General features: G+C 49.3%; 1 protein-coding gene across 1 annotated transcript in view; it reads right to left on the reverse strand.

The window, feature by feature from the left end:
• The window catches only part of LOC142295785 (vomeronasal type-2 receptor 26-like), a 135,500-nt gene that overhangs the window by 25,496 nt on the left and 89,362 nt on the right, over positions 1-20,642 (reverse strand). The window contains exon 3 of the mRNA XM_075339236.1: positions 6,445-6,568. Coding sequence (XP_075195351.1) covers positions 6,445-6,568 — 124 coding nt within the window. The remainder of the gene's footprint in view (positions 1-6,444; positions 6,569-20,642) is intronic.

Below are 20,642 nucleotides of genomic sequence, written 5' to 3' on the forward strand. Positions count from 1 at the left end.
TTGACAGGTAGATTTGCATCAATTACAGTCAAAAATACGCCAGCCTCAACTGTCCCCAGGATGACACCGGGGTAGGTAACAAAGTTTTTGCTGAACCTTAACTTGTTCATCTTGGCTCTTTTTTAAAAACACCGCAAGCAAGGGGAGTCCAAGCAGAGTCTCCCTTTTTTCCAAAAATTGGACCCCACAGACACCACTTCAGTGGCATCACTTGTGCCCCAGTTGCAAACTTAACAGGTAGATTTGCATCAAGCACAGTCAAAAATACGCCAGCCTTAACTGTTCCCAGGATGACACCAGGGTAGGTAGCAAAGTCTTTGCTGAAACATAACTTGTTCATCTTGGCTCTTTTTTAAAAACACCGCAAGCAAGGGGAGTCCAAGCAGAGTCTCCCTTTTTTCCAAAAATTGGACCCCACAGACACCACTTCAGTGGCATCACTTGTGCCCCAGTTGCAAACTTAACAGGTAGATTTGCTTCAAGCACAGTCAAAAATACGCCAGCCTTTACTCTCCCCAGGATGACACAGGGGTAGTAAAGTCCTTGCTGATCCATGACTTGTTCATTTTGATGAACGTTAGTCTGTCCACATTGTCACTGGACAGACGCGTGCACTTATCTGTTAGCACACACCCAGCAGCACTGAAGACACGTTCAGAGACAACGCTGGCTGCGGGACACGACAAGATCTACAAGGCAAAAGTGATGAGCTCAGGCCATTTTTCAAGATTTGAAGCCGATATTGAGCAAGGCTCCAGTTGCAAAGTCATGGCATCGATGTTCATTTGGAGATACTCTTGTATCATCCTCTCCAGCCATTGACTATGTGTCAGACTTCTTGTCTCTTGTAGCCTTGCATTGGATGGTCTAAAAAAATTATGAAACGATTCCATGAATATGCTGTTACCAGCACCAGATACGGTGTTGCTGGTACGGTTTGACTGATAATGACGAGACAGAACCATGCTTGCCAAGTTACAACTGGGAGACACACTCTGTGCACCACTGGTGTTTGGTGGAAAAGCCCAGCTAAGATCGAGTAATAGCTTCTGCTGATACTCCTAAATGTGTGCGTCCCTTTCTATGGCTGGAATTATTTAACCAAATTTGGACTTGTACCGGGGATCTAATAGTGTGGCAACCCAGTAGTCATCATCACTTCTAATTCGGACAATCCGAGGGTCATGTTGTAGGTAGTGTAGCAAGAAGGTGCTCATGTGTCTTGTGCATCCATGTGGACCAAGTCCTCACTGTGTTTGTGGCGGCGAGGTGAGAACCATGCTTTCTTCCTCTGACATCTCCCCCCAACCTCGTTCAACCGAAATTTGACCAAGGTCTCCCTCATCTGCTGAGTCTTGCATGCCCATCGAAAGTTCATCCTCCATTTCTTTCTGGGCTCCTGCACCTTCCTCAACATTTCGCCTGCTACCATGCGCCCTTGTTGATTCCTGTCCCCCATGGTCCCATGCCTGCCGCCTTGGGGTGGCTGAACATCTGGACCTTGTAGATGTTGGTATCCCTTCCGCATGTGAATCCTCCTGTAGTTCCTCCCCTTCCTCTTGTCCCACCCCCTGACTACGAATAATGTTTAGTGTGTGCTCCAGCATGTAAATGACTGGAATTGTCATGCTGATAATGGCATTGTCAGCGCTAAACATATTCGTCGCCATTTCAAAACTGTGCAGAAGGTTGCATAGGTCCTTGATCTGAGACAACTCCAGCAGCGGTATCTGCCCCACCTCTGCATCTCGTTGGCCCAGGCTATATGTCATAACGTATTGCACCAAGGCTTGGCGGTGCTGCCACAGTCACTGCAACATGTGGAGAGTCGAATTCCAGCGTGTCGGCACATCGCATTTCAGGTGATGAACCGGCAGGCCGAAAGACTTCTGGAGCGATGCAATTCGGTCAGCTGCAGCGGTTGAACGGCGAAAGTGAGCAGAGAGTGACCGTGCCCTGTGCAGAAGCCCATCTAGGCCGGGATAGTGGGTTCAAAATTGCTGGACAACAAGGTTCAACATGTGAGCCATACAAGGCACGTGTGCCACCTTGCCCCGGCGAAGGGCCGCACCCAGGTTTGCAGCATTGTCGCACACGGCCTTCCCTGGCTGCATGTTGAGTGGAGACAACCATTTATTAAACTCGCTCGCAAGAGCTGACCACAACGCCTCAGCTGTGTGACTCTTATTTCCAAGACATTTCAAGGTAAAAACCACCTGATGCCATTGAGCTCTGCTGACAGCATAGTAAGGAGGTTTGCAGGATTCCTTGTACGCAGTTGCAACGTGGGTGGCCTGACCAGGCAGGCTTGGGGCAGAGGTGGAGGACCCAGACGAGGTTGAGGAGGCAGAAGCAGCGGAGGAACTTCTACATACAGATGATTGACGCACAAGTCGTGGGGACAGCAAGGCTTGTTCAGCAGACCCTTCTCCATCTCTCACCATAGTTACCCAGTGTCCAGTCAGCGACATTTAACGCCCCTGTCCATGCTTACTGGTCCAAGTATCGGTGGTAAAATGCACCCTGTCACACACAGAGTTTCTCAAGGAAGCGGTTATGTTCTGTGCGACATGCTGGTGTAGCGCAGGCACACCTTTCTTGGAGAAGTAATGGCGACTGGGCATCTGGTACTGGGGCATTGCGACTGACATAAGGTCCCGAAAATCCTCTGTATCCACCAGGCGGAAAGGCAACATTTCGGTAGCCAAGAGCTTACAGAGAGTGAAAGTTAACCTCTTAGCTTTGTCATGGGTCGGAGGAAATGGCCTTTTATTGGTCCACATCTGAGGAACCGAGATCTGGCTAGTTTTTGGAGACGGTGTGGGGTAGGGTGTCCCTGGAAAACTGTAGGTCTGTGAGGAAAGTGCAGGCGGAGACATGATGTTGCCTTCATCCAAAGTTGGTGCTCTTGATGTCTGAGAGAGCTGTACACCAGCACTTGTTTCACCTTTCAAAACAACTGATGACCTGCCAAGCAAACTGCCTGTTGTGGTTAAAGAAGTGAAAGGTCTGGATGGAAAAACATGTGTGACAGCTGTCCCCACAATCATAGAGGATGAAGAGCGCACAGATGCACTTGAAGGGGCAGACGGTGGTTGACCCGCTCTGCTAGCCCGCATTGTATCTCGGTGAGCTTCCACTGGGACTTATGCTTGTAATTTATGTGACGATTCATGGAAGAAGTTGTCAAACTGGTGAGATTTTGGCCCCTACTTATAGATTGGAGACAAATCTTACAGATCACATGATTTGGGAGATCTTTTGCAAGGTCAAAAAAGGACCAGGCTAGGCACGGCTTAGAGCCCATGCGACCTGCAGAGCCACCCCGACTTGTGCTCAGAGGCAGAGTTGTGGCTGAGGATGCAGTTGTTTATGTGCTTCCAGTACTCCGACTCTGTCCATGAAGGCGCAAGGTAACTCCGTCGTTAGTCGCATCCTCCTCCATCGCCTCTGTTGACCTCCTCGAGGGCCTGACTGTGGGTTGACAGTAAGTGGGATCTAGAACTTCATCATCAAGCATTGTGTTTGCACTCCCGTCGCCCTCCGACCTAACCTCTTCCTGCCCTGACTGAATAGTTAAGTTGTCATTCCAATCTGGTATCTGAGTCTCATCATCATCAGTATATTCCTCATTTTCTCCACCAACAGGTGTTATAGTTTGGGAATGAGGGTCTACATTATGCTCAGAAACTTGGTCATCAGGGCCTGAATCTGACTCACAAAGCTTCTGTGCATCACTGCAGATCATTTCCTGGTCTGTACTCACTGTAGCTTGGGAGCAGACCTCTGATTCCCAGCCTATAGTGTGACTGAACAGCTCTGCAGACTCAGCCATCTCTGTTACACCATACTCTGCATGGCGGGTGGAGACTTGAGAGCTGGGAGAAAGCAAGTGCGATTGGGGTGACAACTGAGAGGACTGTTATTTTTTGGATGTTGAAGTTGAGGTGGAGGAGAGGCCACTTGTTGGAGCACTTGAGATCCATTCAAGCATGTGCTTTATTGTGTATCATCTACCTTTGCTAGAGTTGTTTGGTTCCGTAAAAAAGGGAGCAAATCCAATTGTCCACAGAAAGTAGTAGACATCTTACTTTTGATGGAAGATGGCCTTTCTTCAGCAGATGTTAATCTAGCTTTCCCACCTACCCCATGGACACAAACTTTTTTTCCTTTTCCAACACGCCTGTTCCCCTTTCCACCAGCATCTGTCCTTTTGCCACTCATTTTGTTAGCATCAAGATCGGACACTTAAAATTTGAGAGCAAAAATGGAGAGGTGGTGTAGATTGCAGAGGAGGTCTAGCTTTATTGACAGCTGAAAAACCAACACTGAGTATCCTGGTCAATTTTAGCATGCCCCTAACAGTGGCAGCACAGTTTGCAATTAGAATTGCGTAGCTAAAATGAACAGGTGTGTACAATGCAGAGGTGGTCTAGATTTATAGACAGCTGAAGAACCAACAATGAGTATCCCGGTCAATTTTAGTATGCCCCTAACAGTGGCAGCACACTTTGCAATTAGAAATGCGTAGCAAACATGGACAGGTGTGTAACATGCACAGGTGCTATACTGTGATTGGCAGCAAAGGAACACTAAGGTAGTATCCCGGTCAATTTTAGCATGTCCCTAACAATGGCAGCACAGTTTGCAATTAAAATTGTGTAGCAAAAATGGACAGGTATGTAACATGCACAGGTGCTGTACCGTGATTGGCAGCAAAGGAACACTAAAGTAGTATCCCGGTCAATTTTAGCATGTCCCTAACAATGGCAGCACAGTTTGCAATTAGAATTGTGTAGCAGACAGATAATGGTGGTGACAGGGAAAATGGCCGGATCTTATAGAGCAAAGACATGTGATATGCACAGCCTACGACACAAGCCCTTGCTTGTCTGGCAAAAATCCACTGTGCAGTGTGTGTCTCTGTGATTTGCTGACAGCCTGGCCCGCCCCACTGTACGCGCGGTTAGGGGAAAAAAAATAAATAATGGCGGTCGGCATTCTCTCAGCACTCAGCAGCAGCACTGATCTAAACCCTGTCCCCCTGCACACTATAAGCTGAAATTTGATAATAGCGTGAATCACAGTGACTCAGACTAGTACAGTGAAAAGCCAGCTAGTAACTAGCTAGGCTTTTTGCTGATCAAACCGTTCTCAAGCGCTACTCGAACTGTCGAGCTTTTAGCAAAAGGCTCGAGTTCGTCGAGCCTCTCGAGCACCCCCCAAAATCACTCGAACATGAAATTGGCGAACCTCGAGCCTTGAACATCGCTCAACTCTAGTTAACACTCACAGCTGTTTCTCATTCAGTATCTGCCTGAAGCCGCAGAGGGCAGTCATAGTCTCTAATGTTCCTGCGCACTGTGACTTCAGTATGTAGCAGAGCCGGGATCGTTATGGGACGTCATGGTGTTGATTATGTTGGAGCTGGGTGTTTTGGAGGTAAATAAATTTGAGAAAGAGGGTGTTTTTTAAATAAAGGATTTTTGTGTTTGTGTTTATTTTTACTTACAGGATTTGTAACGGGTTGGAGTCTCATAGACCATCCCATTTCTAATCCATGGCTTAGTGGCAGCTGTGATTTTTGACAAATCATAGCTGTCATTAACCCTTTTTATTACCCCAATTACTATTGCACCAGGGCAATCGGGATGAGCAGGTTAAATCGCCAGAATTGTCACATCTATGGATGTAACAATTTCAGCGTGTCTGCTGACTGCTATTTTCTACTGGGGGCCCATAACCATGATCTTCCCATTCTTGAGAATACCAGGCCGAGCTGTCTGCTTTATCTTGGCTGGATATCAAAATCGGGGGGATCACAGTTATTTTTTTAAACTATTCATTTAAATAATTAAAAAAAAGCCCCATGGAGTGCCTCACGTTTTTATACACAGCCAAGATAATGCACATGTCTGGGACTGCAGCCTGTAGCCATATATCTTATCTGCACTGGTTATCAATATATGGGGGACCCTACACCTTTTTGTAGTTTATTTTTACACCACTATAGGATCGCAGACGGTGTGTGTGATACTAATCAATCACAAATGCTGTCACAGAGGGTGAGCGCGCAGTCTAACTGCAACCACTCAGATGCCGAAACTGACAGTTGGCAGGGAAGAAGTAAATATGGATTAGTGGTAATGATTGGACACAGAAGCAGTGTTACAGCTGCGGGGAAGATTGGTAAGTGTAACTTTATTCTTTATTTTCTTTCTTTTTTAATTTTTTTTTTTTAAAACATTTCTATCATTATCCAGGTGGCCAAACCAAAACAGTAACATGGACTTTGCTCATCCCCAGCCCTGATTACAATCCTAATATCTGTGCTGTTCTCACACAGTGGCAGGGGGAGAGGACGGGGCATTATATGAAAGTAGACGTTAATATAATTTCACATTTTCTCTATTTCTATATTGATTCTTAGTAAACGTTTTGTACCTGTTGTGTTTGATATTTCTCCTTCAGAGCAGATGACGCAGTCATAGCAGCAGACTGGGTGTCCCGGCTTAGGAGCTTTTCTAAATCCAGGAGAACATTTGTCATTACATCGGGATTGTGGCATCTAAGAGACATGGATGAAAAATATACACTGGACCATAAAGTTCATCCCGAGAAAGGAACAAATCACTATGAAGCAGATGATTACAGCTACTCACAGGGGACACAGTGCTTCCTAATACCAAATATTGCAGTTAGAGTTTCCCTACATAAACTGGATATACTGGTCTAATAGGCAGGAGAATGGCAGATGATTCAATGTATGAACTGAATTGAATGGATGAATTAAGTGTAATTATTTGTATTTTGTGTATAAGTTTTGTAGTTTAAACATGCTTTTTGCTTGGAGGATTTATCTGATCTTATCTGGTCACATGCTGCTCTATTAGTAGCTAATGTATGGACAGAAGTGGCAGTAAGTATGTAAGGAAAGCTGCGCTACTGAGAATCTGTTCAACCCTTTAACTATATGTCTCAATGCCAGTCTGCTGCATCAAAAGCCACACAGTATTGTCTCACAATAGACATCACTTTTATGGTGAAATAAAAGTTATTTCAACTTTTTAAAAAGCCCCTTTTTCAGCTCGGTGTTCTACATCAGATAATAAAAAGATATCAAACAGGTGACCAATATTAAAAAGGGTGATTAATTAAACGCTTTGCCTGTTTTCACCTTCCTGATTACTAGCGATGAGTGAACTTGTTTGAAAAAGTTTGCAACTCTCAAATTTGGCCCAAGCCTTGAACATTGAAATTCAGGTTCAGATTCCCAAGCACTTTTCTCAAAATTCGACAATTGTTCGGTAACTTTTCACGCTTGCACCAATGCATTTCTTCTATCTAGAATGACTTTGGCTAGGATAGAGGTACTGTATGATGAGTGGGAGGGAAGAGGTCACAGCAGCAGAGGACTGTTCTTTTTTTTTTTATTTTTTAACTTAATGTGAGAATGTTCCGGAAGCCAATTAAGGCAAAGAAATGCTCCACAATGTTCAAAAACAAGGGCTTGTGTCATTGGCTGACTAAAGACCACTTTACACACAGCGACATTGCTAGCGATGTCGCTGCCAATCGCACCCGCCCCCGTCGTTTGTGCGTCACGGGCAAATCGTTGCCCGTGGCACACAATATCATTTGTCCCCGTCACACGGACTTAACGGCCTAGCAACATCGCTGTGGCCGGCGAACCGCCTCCTTTCTAAGGGGGCGGTTCGCCGGCGTCTCAGCGGCGTCACTAAGCGGGCGCCCAATAGAAGCGGAGGGGCAGAGATGAGCGGGCCAAACATCCTGCCCACCTCCTTCTTTCCTCAGTGAGGATGGCCGCAGGTAAGGTGATGTTTCTCGTTCCTGCGGTGTCACACGTAGCGATGTGTGCTGCCGCAGGAATGACAAACAACTTGCATCCTGCAACAGCAACGATAATCTGAAAAGGAACGACGCGTCAATGATCAACGATTAGGTAAGTAATTTTAATCATTATCGGTCGTTCGTGCGTTTCACACGCAATGACGTCGCTAACGAGGCTGGATGTGCATCACGAATTCCGTGACCCCCAACGACACCTCGTTAGCGATGTCGTTGCTTGTAAAAGTGGCCTTTAGTCACATGTCCCTGCATATAACAAGTGGACATTAGAGATGAGCAATGTTTGAGGCTCGAGGTTCGCGAATTTCATGTTCGAGTGATTTTGGGGGGTGTTCGAGACGTTCGACAAACTCAAGCCTTTTGCTAAAAGCTCGACAGTTCGAGTAGCGTTCGATAACGGTTCGATCAACAAAAGCGTGGCTTTTTACAGCTACGTGTGCAGGGAGCTATTGCTGGCAGCCTGCGGTAAGCTGGTAACCAGGGTAAATATCGGGTATCCAAGCAAAGTGCTTTGCTTAGTAACCCAATGTTTACCCTGGCTATGTGTGCAAACATCCCCAAAAGCCACGCAGAAGCACTTTCGTGTGACTTCCGTCAGATGCCGCTGCAGTCTGTGTCCCGCTCCAGTTCCAGCCCCGAGGTTGCCCGTTCAGCAGTGTCTGCAGCTGCCCGAACTGTACAGTGTCCGCAGCTGCCCACACTGCAGTGACAGCAGCCACGAGGATGACAAGCGCTGCCATCAGGAGGTTAGTGAAGTTCCTTACCTGCGGTGATGAAGTCCTGCCCTCCCGACATCAGCGCTGTCACTATCCTCCATGGCCGTCGTTTGTCACATCTCCTCTCGCTGCTGACCCAAGACTGTCACTAGGGGTGACGTCACAGGCACCCGCGATACTTGGCTGTGAAGGCGTAAAATGTGAGATCTACAGGGAGGCAAAACAGTCCACCTCTGGAAACAGTGTCTGGAGACTGTGGTGGCTGCTGCACGCAATGTGGATCGTAAACAGATCAAGCAACTGACAGAATCTTCGGATGATCGGCTGCTGAGTGTCATCAGAAAGAAAGGGGGCTATATTGGTCAGTAATTTTTTGGGGTTTTGTTTTTGCATGTCAGAAATGCTTATTTCTAAATTTTGTGCAGTTAAATTGGTTTACCTGGTGAAAATAAACAAGTGAGATGGGAATATACAGTCATGGCCAAAAGTTTTGAGAATGACACCAAAATGCTATTTTCACATGATCTGTTGCCCTCTGGTGTTTAATTGTGTTTGTCTTATGTTTACATTACATACAGAAATATAATTGCAATCATATTATGAGACCAACAGGTTATATTGACAGTTAGAATGAGTTAATGCAGCAAGTCAATATTTGCAGTGTTGACCCTTCTTCTTCAGGACCTCTGCAATTCTCCCTGGCATGCTCTCAATCAACTTCTGGACCAAATCCTGACTGATAGCTGTCCATTTTTGCATAAGCAATGCTTGCACTTTGCCAGAATTTGTTGGTTTTGTTTGTCCACCCGTCTCTTGATGATTGCCCACAAGTTCTCAATGGGATTAAGATCTGGGGAGTTTCCAGGCCATGGACCCAAAATCTCTATGTTTTGTTCCATAAGCCATTTAGTGATCACCTTTGCTTTATGGCAAGGTGCTCCATCATTTCTGGAAAAGGCATTGTTGGGCGCCAAACTGCTCTTGGACAGTTGGGAGAAGTTGCTCTTGGAGGACATTCTGGTACCATTCTTTATTCATGGCTGTGTTTTTAGGCAAGACTGTGAGTAAGCCGATTACCTTGGCTGAGAAGCAACCCCACACATGAATGGTTTCAGGATGCTTAACAGTTGGCATGAGACAAGACTGGTGCTAGCGCTCACCTCTTCTTCTCCTAATAAGCTGTTTTCCAGATGTCCCAAACAATCAAAAAGGGGATTCATCTTAGAAAATGACTTTACCCCAGTCCTCAGCAGTCCACTCCCTGCACCTTCTGCAGAATATCAGTCGGTCCCTGATGTTTTTTCTGGAGAGAAGTGGCTTCTTTGCTCCCTCCTTGAAAACAGGCCTTGCTCAAAGAGTCTCCGCCTCACAGTGCGTGCAGAAGCACTCACACCAGCCTACTGCCATTGCTGAGCTAGCTTGGCACTGCTGGTAGTCCCATCGCGCAGCTGAAACAGTGTTAAGATGCGGTCCTGGCATTTGCTGGTCCTTCTTGGGCGCCCTGGAGCCTTTTTGGCAACAATGGAAGCTCTCTCCTTGAAGTTCTTGATGATGCGATAGATTGTTGACTGAGGAGCAATCTTTGTAGCTGCGATACTCTTGCCTGTTAGGCCATTTTTGTGCAGAGCAATGATGGCTGCACGTGTTTCTTTAGAGATAACCATGGTTAACTGAAGAGAAACAATGATACCAAGCACCAGCCTCCTTTTAAAGTGTCCAGTGGTGTCATTCTTACTTAATCATGACTGATTGATCGCCAGCCCTGTCCTCATCAACACCCACACCTGTGTTAATGGAACAATCACTAAAACAATGTTAGCTGCTCCTTTTAAGGCAGGAATGCAATGATGTTGAAATGTGTTTGGGGGGTTAAAGTTCATTTTCTTAACCAATATTGACTTTGCAAGTAATTGCTGTTAAGCTGATCACTCTTTATGACATTCTGGAGTATATGCAAATTGCCATTAGAAAAACTTGAACAGTAGACTTTGTAAAAATTAATATTTGTAGCATTCTCAAAACTTTTGGCCATGACTGTATTTGGTTTTTATTAAGTTGCCTAATAATGCTGCACAGTAATAGTTACCTGCACAAACAGATATCCTCCTAAGATAGCCAAATCTATAGAACCCCTCCAACATTCAGAAACATTAAGCTTTGATATTTATGAGTCTTTTGGGTTAATTGAGAACATAGTTGATGATCCTCAAAAATACAACTTGTCTAATAATATATATATATGTGTGTGCACACATGCAGACATACACATAGAGTTTTTCCACAAGCACTCATATACCCCTACAGAGAAACACACTCTGTATACTGTGCATACAGAATATTGCATTTACTGTATGCTATATACACACTTATATAATAGTTTCTAGTGTATATAAATTACTATGCCCACTTCTTTACACTACCTACATACACACTGCTATACACTAAATACTGCACATACACTATTAGATGTAATTACCTATGCTGGAGTTAGTCGTCAGTAGCAGTGGGGCCCTCACATCCCTGCCCCATCCCAGGACAGCAGCCATGACCAGTGCAGGAAATAGAGGACACAGTCCAAAGCAAGACTGGGAGATGAGCCGCCCCTGTCACTGGCTCTGCTGCTACAGCTGCCATGTCCTTCTCCCTCTCCTTCTGCTCTCAGTCCCCACTGCTTCTACTGACAAGATGGAGGGAGAGGAAGGGGCCACACTGACCACTCACTTCCCCTGCAGCTGACGATGGTGGCAGAACAACCTCCTCCCCCCCGCAGCAGCCATATAGGCTGGTGTCCAGCCTGACAGAGCCCTCCACAGCCTCACCTCAGGCTCTGCACACTGTGTGATTGCTGCTCCCTCCCACAGTACCCACATCTCCTGCACAGACCCTGCCAGTAGCAGCTCCAGAAAAAGCAGGGCCCATAACAGCATCATTTGCAGAGTGTGGCCACTATATCTGCAAATAATGCCGGAAGGGTTCCTGCTTCTCCCCTCTGCAGTCACTGATCGACTGAGTTTCAACAGTTAGTTGCCCCCTCCCCTCCTTAGGGACCCCAGAGCAACTATGTCCACCAATGGTTCTTTCTTATAGCAGCACATCCGATCACCCAGCAGCAGGAAGCCAGATATCACATGTGCTGCTATTAAAGAGAATGCATATTCACTGCTCCCCACACCCATAATCCCTCCCTCCTGTCAGCATCTGTGAAGCCCCGCTAACGCTGTATCGGTGCAATACCTTCAGGGACTCCACGGTTAGTCTGGATCTGTCACAGGTAGGAGATCTTCGGTTTTGATCGTGACGCCACTCTCAGATTTGCGGTCAGAGGGGACCGCCACTGCAGGTTAGAGGACGCCTGGGGCTGATGGTGGGTGCAGTCGGGTGTAGTAGCCTCCTGAGAGTGAGGCAAGCCCCAGGGCCCTTTGTAAAGCTGTAGTACCACAAGTCGCAGAATGACCACACACAGGCAGAGTGTCTTTCAGGGTTTTTACTCACTTCAGGTGGCAGGGTGAGTAACCCGGGCGTAACTGGGATGAACCAGGTGGGAACCAGGTATCCTTCCGGCTGACTGTATGAGGGTGACTACAAACTCGCCTTCCTTAGCCCTTGGTGGTTTGGGGTGACCCCGACTTTGAGTCCCTATGGGGGTCACCCAGGGAAGATGCTCCAAGCCTCTCTCCCCTTCTTGTTTTGCCGTGTGCTTGTTCCCCGGGCCAGGCCACTCCAGCCTCTTGCCTCCTGTGACCTATGGGCCCTACTTGCGGTTACGTGGCTGCGGCTTTTGGTTGTTGTGGTGTGGGCTGTAAGAGCCCCACACCGGCAGGTTTAGCAGGGAAAGGTGAATCTATCCTCGCTTCGGGATCTGCCGCCCGGTTGGGCCTGGTGCTCTCTAGAAGTCTCCTTACTTCCCACTCCGTGCACTCTCTAGCTGAAGCTGGCTTTCAGGCAGCACTCCTAGTTGACCGTTCTCCCCCGTCTGTAGTCACTGCGCGGGCGCTGTTAGACAGCATCAGCCCCACAGGTCTGCTCCTCACTGAGCCCTCTGGAGTTCTCCTTCTAACCGACTCACTGCTCCTCCTCTCCTGTTCTTGCCTACGCCACCTAGCAACCAGACTCTCCACCACACCCCTTGAGAGGAGATGGAGGCTTTTAACCCCCTGCCACTATTCCAGTGGAGGTATAGGCTTTGCCCCCTCCTGGGATCCCCAGGGGTCCTCTCAAAGGTACATGTGTGAGACCTGATCACTATGCGCCTGTGTTCCACACCCCTGTCAGCCTTCTGGATTACCTGTATTGTACTGTCCCCAGCATGGGTGCAGTACTCAGTGGTGCCTGACCAGGTCAGGGGCGCCACATTCCCCCTTAGTTATCACCAGCACGTCCTCGGGCTGCAAGACAACATTTTAAAATGCATAAAACATTAAAACATGTTAAACATTTTTAAGAGCACCAGGTACCATACATCACCACCCTCCACCCACAAGTCCGTTAACCCACCCAAAACCCTCTCAGGAGGCAGGTCACCGGTCCTGTTGGTAACCAGGTCTGGGCCATCCACTTCCCCAGACCTTTCCTCCAATCTTCCTCTCCCGTTGGCCGCGCCTTCAGCCACTTCTGGCAGGATGTAGAGGCGGCTTTCATGGGCTGGTGGTTTCAGGGTATACCTGGCCTGGTGGATCCGCGCCTTCAGCCTCTTCTGGCAGGATGCAGAGGCGGCCTCCACAGTTGGTGCTGACCAGGTACCCTCTTTGTGGTGGTGAGCCAAGGCCCCATAAACAGGCGTGCTCTCTGGTCGCAGGTGAGCCAAGGCCCTTTTCTACGGACGGGCCCCCCTGGTTGCAGACGAGCCAAGCCCCTAAACAGGCTGGCCCTGGTGGTGGTGCCACTGGTGTAACTATTTACACTGCGAGAGTTTGTGGCTATAGCAAGTTCATAGCCTTAAAGTTTATGGTTTTCTCACAATAGTTTTTGTGGGCGCATTTCTTAAACGTTGCAAACAAAACTTGTCAAAACTTTAACTGGTAACTTCTTTCTTTTCTTTACTTCTCCATTTCACCAGGGCGTGGGCATGTAGGGCACCGGCACCTGTGACTTTCTTGGTCTCTTTCTTCATCTGTTTCTTTATCTGTGGTTGTTTCATCTGTTGGTTCTTTATCTTTCCTTTCTTGGTCTTCGTCTGTTTCTACATCTGGTTCTTTATCTCTGTCTTTTCTTTCTTGTCTTTCTTGTCTTTCTTGTCTTTCTTGTTGCATAGGATGGCTGTAAGGTTTGTTGGGACATAGCGCTACGTCCAGAGCATACAATCCTCTTTCGCCTTGATGCAGGGTGAACTGAGCGGAGTCTCCCATCTTTAGATTTCTGCAAGGGTGTCCTCTTGGCAGATGAGCGTTCACATCTCTGCGGTTTACAAATATCCCTTCTTTTATTCCTGGTGCTACAATGAAGCCATAACCACTTTTCAAGTTGAAATCTTCCACTACGCCATAACACAAGGGTCCTCTGGCCTGGGCTTTGGACTCTCTCAACAAACGCTTCTCCTTTAGGTCTCTGGCGGTGACTGCTCTCTGTTCAGGAGACTGTGGTGCTGGAGCAAACTGTGTTCTTCCGCGCCGTGTCTTACGGGCTGGATCCATGCCTGTGGGCTCCCAGGTGAGGCTCTTAGGCAGCTCTTCTTCTGCAGAGGGGGTCAGGTCCTCCTCGTCCCAGCGGGAATAGGGCAGCATCTCCGGGTCCGAGTATATATCTACTGCTGGTGGCACTGGAGTCGGAGTCAGTCCTTCTGCTTCCTGGCCTCCTCTCCCCCTTAGTTCTTCCTGGCACTCCTTTGGTGGCAGTGCTGGGGATGGACCTTCTTCAGCTGACCCCGGTGGTAGACTCTTTGGCATGGTGGCTGCAGGGGTTGCCTGAATCTCCTCAGGGGTGCGCGGGGGGCGCACATACTGATCCACGAACCACTTCGGAAACTTGGCCTCCATCTCAGCCCTCAGCCGCCAGTAGTCGGACCCCTCTCCTATCATGGGCTTCCGGTCAGGGACCTCTGTGGACTGGGGAGCAGTGTCAGCTCTGGCCTTGCAGGCCGGGGAAAATGGTAAGTCTGTCTTGTCTTGGCGGGCCGCGCCTGGCATGGCGGCGGCCTGGTCTGTGCGGGCCGGGCAGGGCATCGCTGCGGCGGCCTGGTCTTGGCGGGCCGCGCCTATCATGGCGGCGGCCTGAGTCTGCGTCACTGTTGCAGAGGGCTCTGTGCAGGCTGAGCTGGGCGTCGCTGCAGCGGTCTGGGCTTGGCGGGCCGCACCTGGCGTGGCTGCGGCCTGGTTCAGCACCTCACTTGCGGCGCGGACGAGCGTCGCTGCTGCGGTGGGGTCTTGGCGGGCCGGGCCTAGCAGGGCGGCGGCCTGGGTCAGCGTTACGCCTGCGGCGCGGATGAGGGTCGCGGTAGCAGCCGGTTCTTTGCGGGCCGGGCAGGGCATCGCTGCAGGGACCGGGTCTTGGTGGGCCGAGCAGGGCATCGCTGCGGCCGCTGGGGCTTGGAGGGCCGCACCTGGCGTGGCTGCGGCCTGCTTCAGCGTCGCCGCACCGGACGCCTCTTCAGGGGCCGCGGACGTGGCAGCAGGGGTCGGGGCACTTGCGCTGGCCGGGGCATCATTCGACTCACCCATTGTTGGTAGCACTGGGGTCTGCGTCGTCGCCGTCCTGCCTGACACTCGGCGCGCAGCTCTCCCTTCATAGGCCCGAACCGCCGCGGTCATCTCCTGCAGTTCCATCCGTTCCTCCCGAATCTGCTCCACGACCCGGGTCTCCAGCCGGTTGCAAAACTGGGCCAGCTCTCGGTACCACCAGGCAGCGGAGCCTGGTTCTGGGTTCCTGCGGTCAGACGCCATTCCTTCTGCGCCGTCTTCTGCACGGTCTCCCAGCAGTGGACTCGTCGCTGCCTCCAGTAGTAAGCTGTTCAGTTTCTGCTCTGCCTCTTGCAGCAGCTCCCTTCCCAGCAGCAGGCTTCTGGCTTCTTCTCTGCTCCGCCGTTTCTCGACGCTTCCACTCTCATAGCTGGCAAAGTCAGAACTCTCTAGGGGATCTCTGGGTAGCCACCCCTCTTCGTGGGCGGTAACTTCTTCCAGCGCGGGCTGCTGTTGTTTTTCAGCGCGCTTTTCATGGTGGCAATATGGCGGCGCTTCCAATTTTTCAAGCGGACCGCCCAGGCACATGGTCACCTGTCTGAACAGGTCTAGTCCTTATCCTGTTCGTGACGCCAGATGTGAAGCCCCGCTAACGCTGTATCGGTGCAATACCTTCAGGGACTCCACGGTTAGTCTGGATCTGTCACAGGTAGGAGATCTTCGGTTTTGATCGTGACGCCACTCTCAGATTTGCGGTCAGAGGGGACCGCCACTGCAGGTTAGAGGACGCCTGGGGCTGATGGTGGGTGCAGTCGGGTGTAGTAGCCTCCTGAGAGTGAGGCAAGCCCCAGGGCCCTTTGTAAAGCTGTAGTACCACAAGTCGCAGAATGACCACACACAGGCAGAGTGTCTTTCAGGGTTTTTACTCACTTCAGGTGGCAGGGTGAGTAACCCGGGCGTAACTGGGATGAACCAGGTGGGAACCAGGTATCCTTCCGGCTGACTGTATGAGGGTGACTACAAACTCGCCTTCCTTAGCCCTTGGTGGTTTGGGGTGACCCCGACTTTGAGTCCCTATGGGGGTCACCCAGGGAAGATGCTCCAAGCCTCTCTCCCCTTCTTGTTTTGCCGTGTGCTTGTTCCCCGGGCCAGGCCACTCCAGCCTCTTGCCTCCTGTGACCTATGGGCCCTACTTGCGGTTACGTGGCTGCGGCTTTTGGTTGTTGTGGTGTGGGCTGTAAGAGCCCCACACCGGCAGGTTTAGCAGGGAAAGGTGAATCTATCCTCGCTTCGGGATCTGCCGCCCGGTTGGGCCTGGTGCTCTCTAGAAGTCTCCTTACTTCCCACTCCGTGCACTCTCTAGCTGAAGCTGGCTTTCAGGCAGCACTCCTAGTTGACCGTTCTCCCCCGTCTGTAGTCACTGCGCGGGCGCTGTTAGACAGCATCAGCCCCACAGGTCTGCTCCTCACTGAGCCCTCTGGAGTTCTCCTTCTAACCGACTCACTGCTCCTCCTCTCCTGTTCTTGCCTACGCCACCTAGCAACCAGACTCTCCACCACACCCCTTGAGAGGAGATGGAGGCTTTTAACCCCCTGCCACTATTCCAGTGGAGGTATAGGCTTTGCCCCCTCCTGGGATCCCCAGGGGTCCTCTCAAAGGTACATGTGTGAGACCTGATCACTATGCGCCTGTGTTCCACACCCCTGTCAGCCTTCAGGATTACCTGTATTGTACTGTCCCCAGCATGGGTGCAGTACTCAGTGGTGCCTGACCAGGTCAGGGGCGCCACACATCAGCTTCAGTTCAAAGAAGTGGGTGGGATTATGGGTGTGGTGAGATGTACATATGCAATTTCTTAAGCGGTCGGCACACTGCTAGCCCAAGAGCTCATTACTGCCTGCTCTAACCCCACGGTGCTGCAATTTGCAGTGCAGGTACCCGACCGGGTGTCTGTGCTGCAATTCAGCTGTATGTGTACCATCGGATGCACATAAAGCTGAAGCAAGAGCTGAGGTCAGTGGGCCCCTGCACCCCGGGCCCCATCACAATCACGACCCCTGTGGCCGCGATTGTTCTGCCACTAGCCAGGATCTTCCCAGCCCGCATAATGGAATACACTGGCCCCCCGCAATATGGAAATAAAATCCACAGAGGAGAAGCCAAGCACCGTCAAAGTACTAATAATAATGGATTTGTTGTCAGGATCTTTTAGGCAGGTGCTGTGCAAGACCTGGACCTGTACCAGCAAAAGCTGCAGTATGTCAGAGCCAGTGAATGAGGATTGTCTCTATGAGTCTATGAACACACAGACATGTTGCTGCAATGCTCTTACAGAGAGTTCCAAATCGTTATATATCAGCCCAACATAAGCCCAGCTTGATTTATATTTAAAATAAATCATAAAATATTATTTCCGTATGGTCCCCCTTAAAACTTTATGAAATCCATCCACGTCTGTAAGTCGGAAATTGCATTGTCAATCGATGAGTATTGTCAGATATTCCAGGCAGACCGGCTTCTTCACTCATGGCCGGAGTCACACATGACTGCAGAGACCGGGCTACATGGACTTATCTGACTGATTGATTCTCAGACAATTGAAACATCTCCTAGATTTAAAAAATGTACAAAAAGGAAGACATTAAACAGTAAAGATGAATAGAAATGAAAGGAAATAAAATTTCAAAAACTTGTATTGACTGCAGGATTTTCCAGATGGTAGAAGACCGGCACAAATCACCGTACTTAGGTTTATTATTGGATTAAATAATCCAGAGATCTCTGTCATCAGATTTTTACCTTTTTAAAAAAATATAATAATGTTATTAAGGAGTTTCTTTTCTGTTCACTTTAGGGGCTCGCTCATACTGGCGTATAACTCAGACAAGGGCTACCTGATGTTTTATTGGATAGCACGTGCTCCAATGTTACACTATGGGCCGGTCCCAGCAGTGCTTTTTGCATCCACCAATTTGGCGTAAGAAAAAACATATCTACATGCTGCAATTGAACGACAAGCACCTGTGACGCCCTGGCAAAACCAGGTAGTCACACATAGGTCCCCGCAGAACACCTTCCCTCACAGCCGACCTGAAACCCTAGTCACCCCTCCTTAGGGAAAGATAGACACACCAGTGGGTGGAACTAGGTGGTTAGGAAACGCCCACCTAGGGGTCTAGACAGCCCGGGGCGGGAAAAACAGTCAGTTCAGTTCAGTTCAGTTGAATGCAGTGAGTTGTACTCTAGAGTTCAAGTTGAGAGGACTGGAAGCTGGGGCTAGGTGTATCTCCAGCAGGAGGAGAAGCTCAAGTTGAACAGTGCCAGGGTCGGAGCCCTAGTGCCTGTGGCTAGGTGGCAGACGGTGGTCTCCGTCAGCAGGAGATGGGAAGACGGCTCGGCAGATCCGAGGTGGACCGGGGCAGGGTTGTAGCCCGCCGGCACCGACACCAGAGAACTGAACCGGAAACCATGCACAGAGGGGGTACTCGGACCCTGAAGCCAGGACCGGAACCAACGGCCTAGCTAATCAACCGATTGAGGGCAGGATTATAGATCCTGTCCAGACCAAAGTCCCGAATGCAGACAACCACCCACAGAGAGGAATAGGGCAACCTCCAAGGCCCATAGATCCCACCGGTCAGCGTCAGCGGGCACAGCTCCTTAGGCACACAAACAGCTGGTAGCAGACTCCTGAGTTCCAGACCAGGCAGTCCACAAATACACAAAAACAGTGCAGAGGAAAGGACAGCGACCACGAGCCGGGTGGGGGACCAGAATACAACCGGCCGCGATGGCCACCAGCACCTTGGTCTACCAAAAGACTCGTGTGATTCATTTACTTATGAGTAACCAAACATCCCCTCGCACATCCGGGCGTGCAGGCCCCTGCCATTGCCATACCCTGCACAGAGACACTGGGTCCCGGGGCATCCATCCCTACCCACGGAGGGATTAACATCCAGCTGCCACTACATCTCCCCCGAGTGTCCCACAACAGCAGCGGTGCTGTCCCACTTCACCACACACCGTGGGTGGCGTCACGAACCTAATACGGCCAAGCCCGTTCAACTATGTCCCCCCTTTCCATTCAGCGTGTCCGCGTGACCCCCAGGCCGAAGGATCCCTCGAGCCACAGACACACACAAGTGGCGGCTGCTGGCACGGGGGCGGCACACACCCATTCAAGGCAATGAGTGTGTGCAAATCAACGAAGGGACTAGGATGAAATCTTTGTTTAGTCCACTATGCTCCAACAGGGACAATGGAGAAGATGGAGAAATTAATCTCTCCATCTTCTCCTCACCTGTGATCTGAGTCTCGCATATGAGAGAATTAGATGACAGTAAAATGACACTTGGATTGTGCCCACAAGAGAGTCTGTGCTGAGTGTCATCTGTGTAATGCATCTTATTCTCTGTGTGAGTGAACCCTTAGGCCCAGCAGGCCTAAGCAGTATGATATGGGAATTTAAGACAGCTGTGGAGCCAATCATTGGAGCAGCATGTAAGGTGTTAACTATAAAAAAATGTTATTAGTAGTGATGAGCGAGCATTCTTGGCATGGCTTGCTACTCAATTGAGCATTTGGGTGTTCAAGACACTTGTTACTCGGCTATCGGCGGGTGCACGGTCAAATTTTCTATTCCCTGCCCAGCATGTTTTGTGACTTTTTAACAGCCAATTAAAATATGAGGATTGCTTGCCATACACAGTACTGCCACAGCCATGTTAACTACTAATGGCTTTACTGTGATTGGCAGGCCACATCATGTGATCGGGTTTATATAACACCCGGTGATGCACTGCTCGGCACATACCGTCCACTGGAAATTTGAAAAAACAAGCAAAGTAAGTTCCCTTCCCTACAAATTATACACTTGCACCCTTTAGTGACTTTAATGGAGCATTAAATGTTTTTTTTAGCTCTGTTTAAGCTAATACATAACTTAAAAATCCAGCAATGTGTCCCCTCTATTTTTGATAACCGGTAATGATGAACAAGTACTTAAGTGTTTGGATGCTCATTACTAAAATCGAGCTGGTCGGATGCTCTGATGGGGTTGACTCACGTTACAAGTATAATGGAAGTCAACTAGTATGGGCAGTTTATCTCTCCACCAAAATACAGTCAGCCATAAATAGAGCATTTTTCCTATATTTTTTATACACAGCATCCAGACAAGTTGTTTCTACCCCCAGTGTGAGCCATTCAGAGACTCAAAGTGGCTCTCACTGAGGTTCCAGCTCCCATCATTCACTGAAGAGAGCCGGCTCTTTGTGTCAGATTGTTCATGAACAACATATCCGAGCACCCGCAGTACTCAGTCAAGCAACGAGAATACTCAAAAACCCAATGCTCAATTGAGAATTGAGCAGTGGGGAGCACGCTCACTCAACATTACTTACCAGCCAAGGAAAAGCAGACAGCTGGGGGCTGGTATTATCAT

This window comes from Anomaloglossus baeobatrachus, chromosome 1 (assembly GCF_048569485.1).
Source record: "Anomaloglossus baeobatrachus isolate aAnoBae1 chromosome 1, aAnoBae1.hap1, whole genome shotgun sequence".
NCBI lineage: Eukaryota > Metazoa > Chordata > Amphibia > Anura > Aromobatidae > Anomaloglossus > Anomaloglossus baeobatrachus.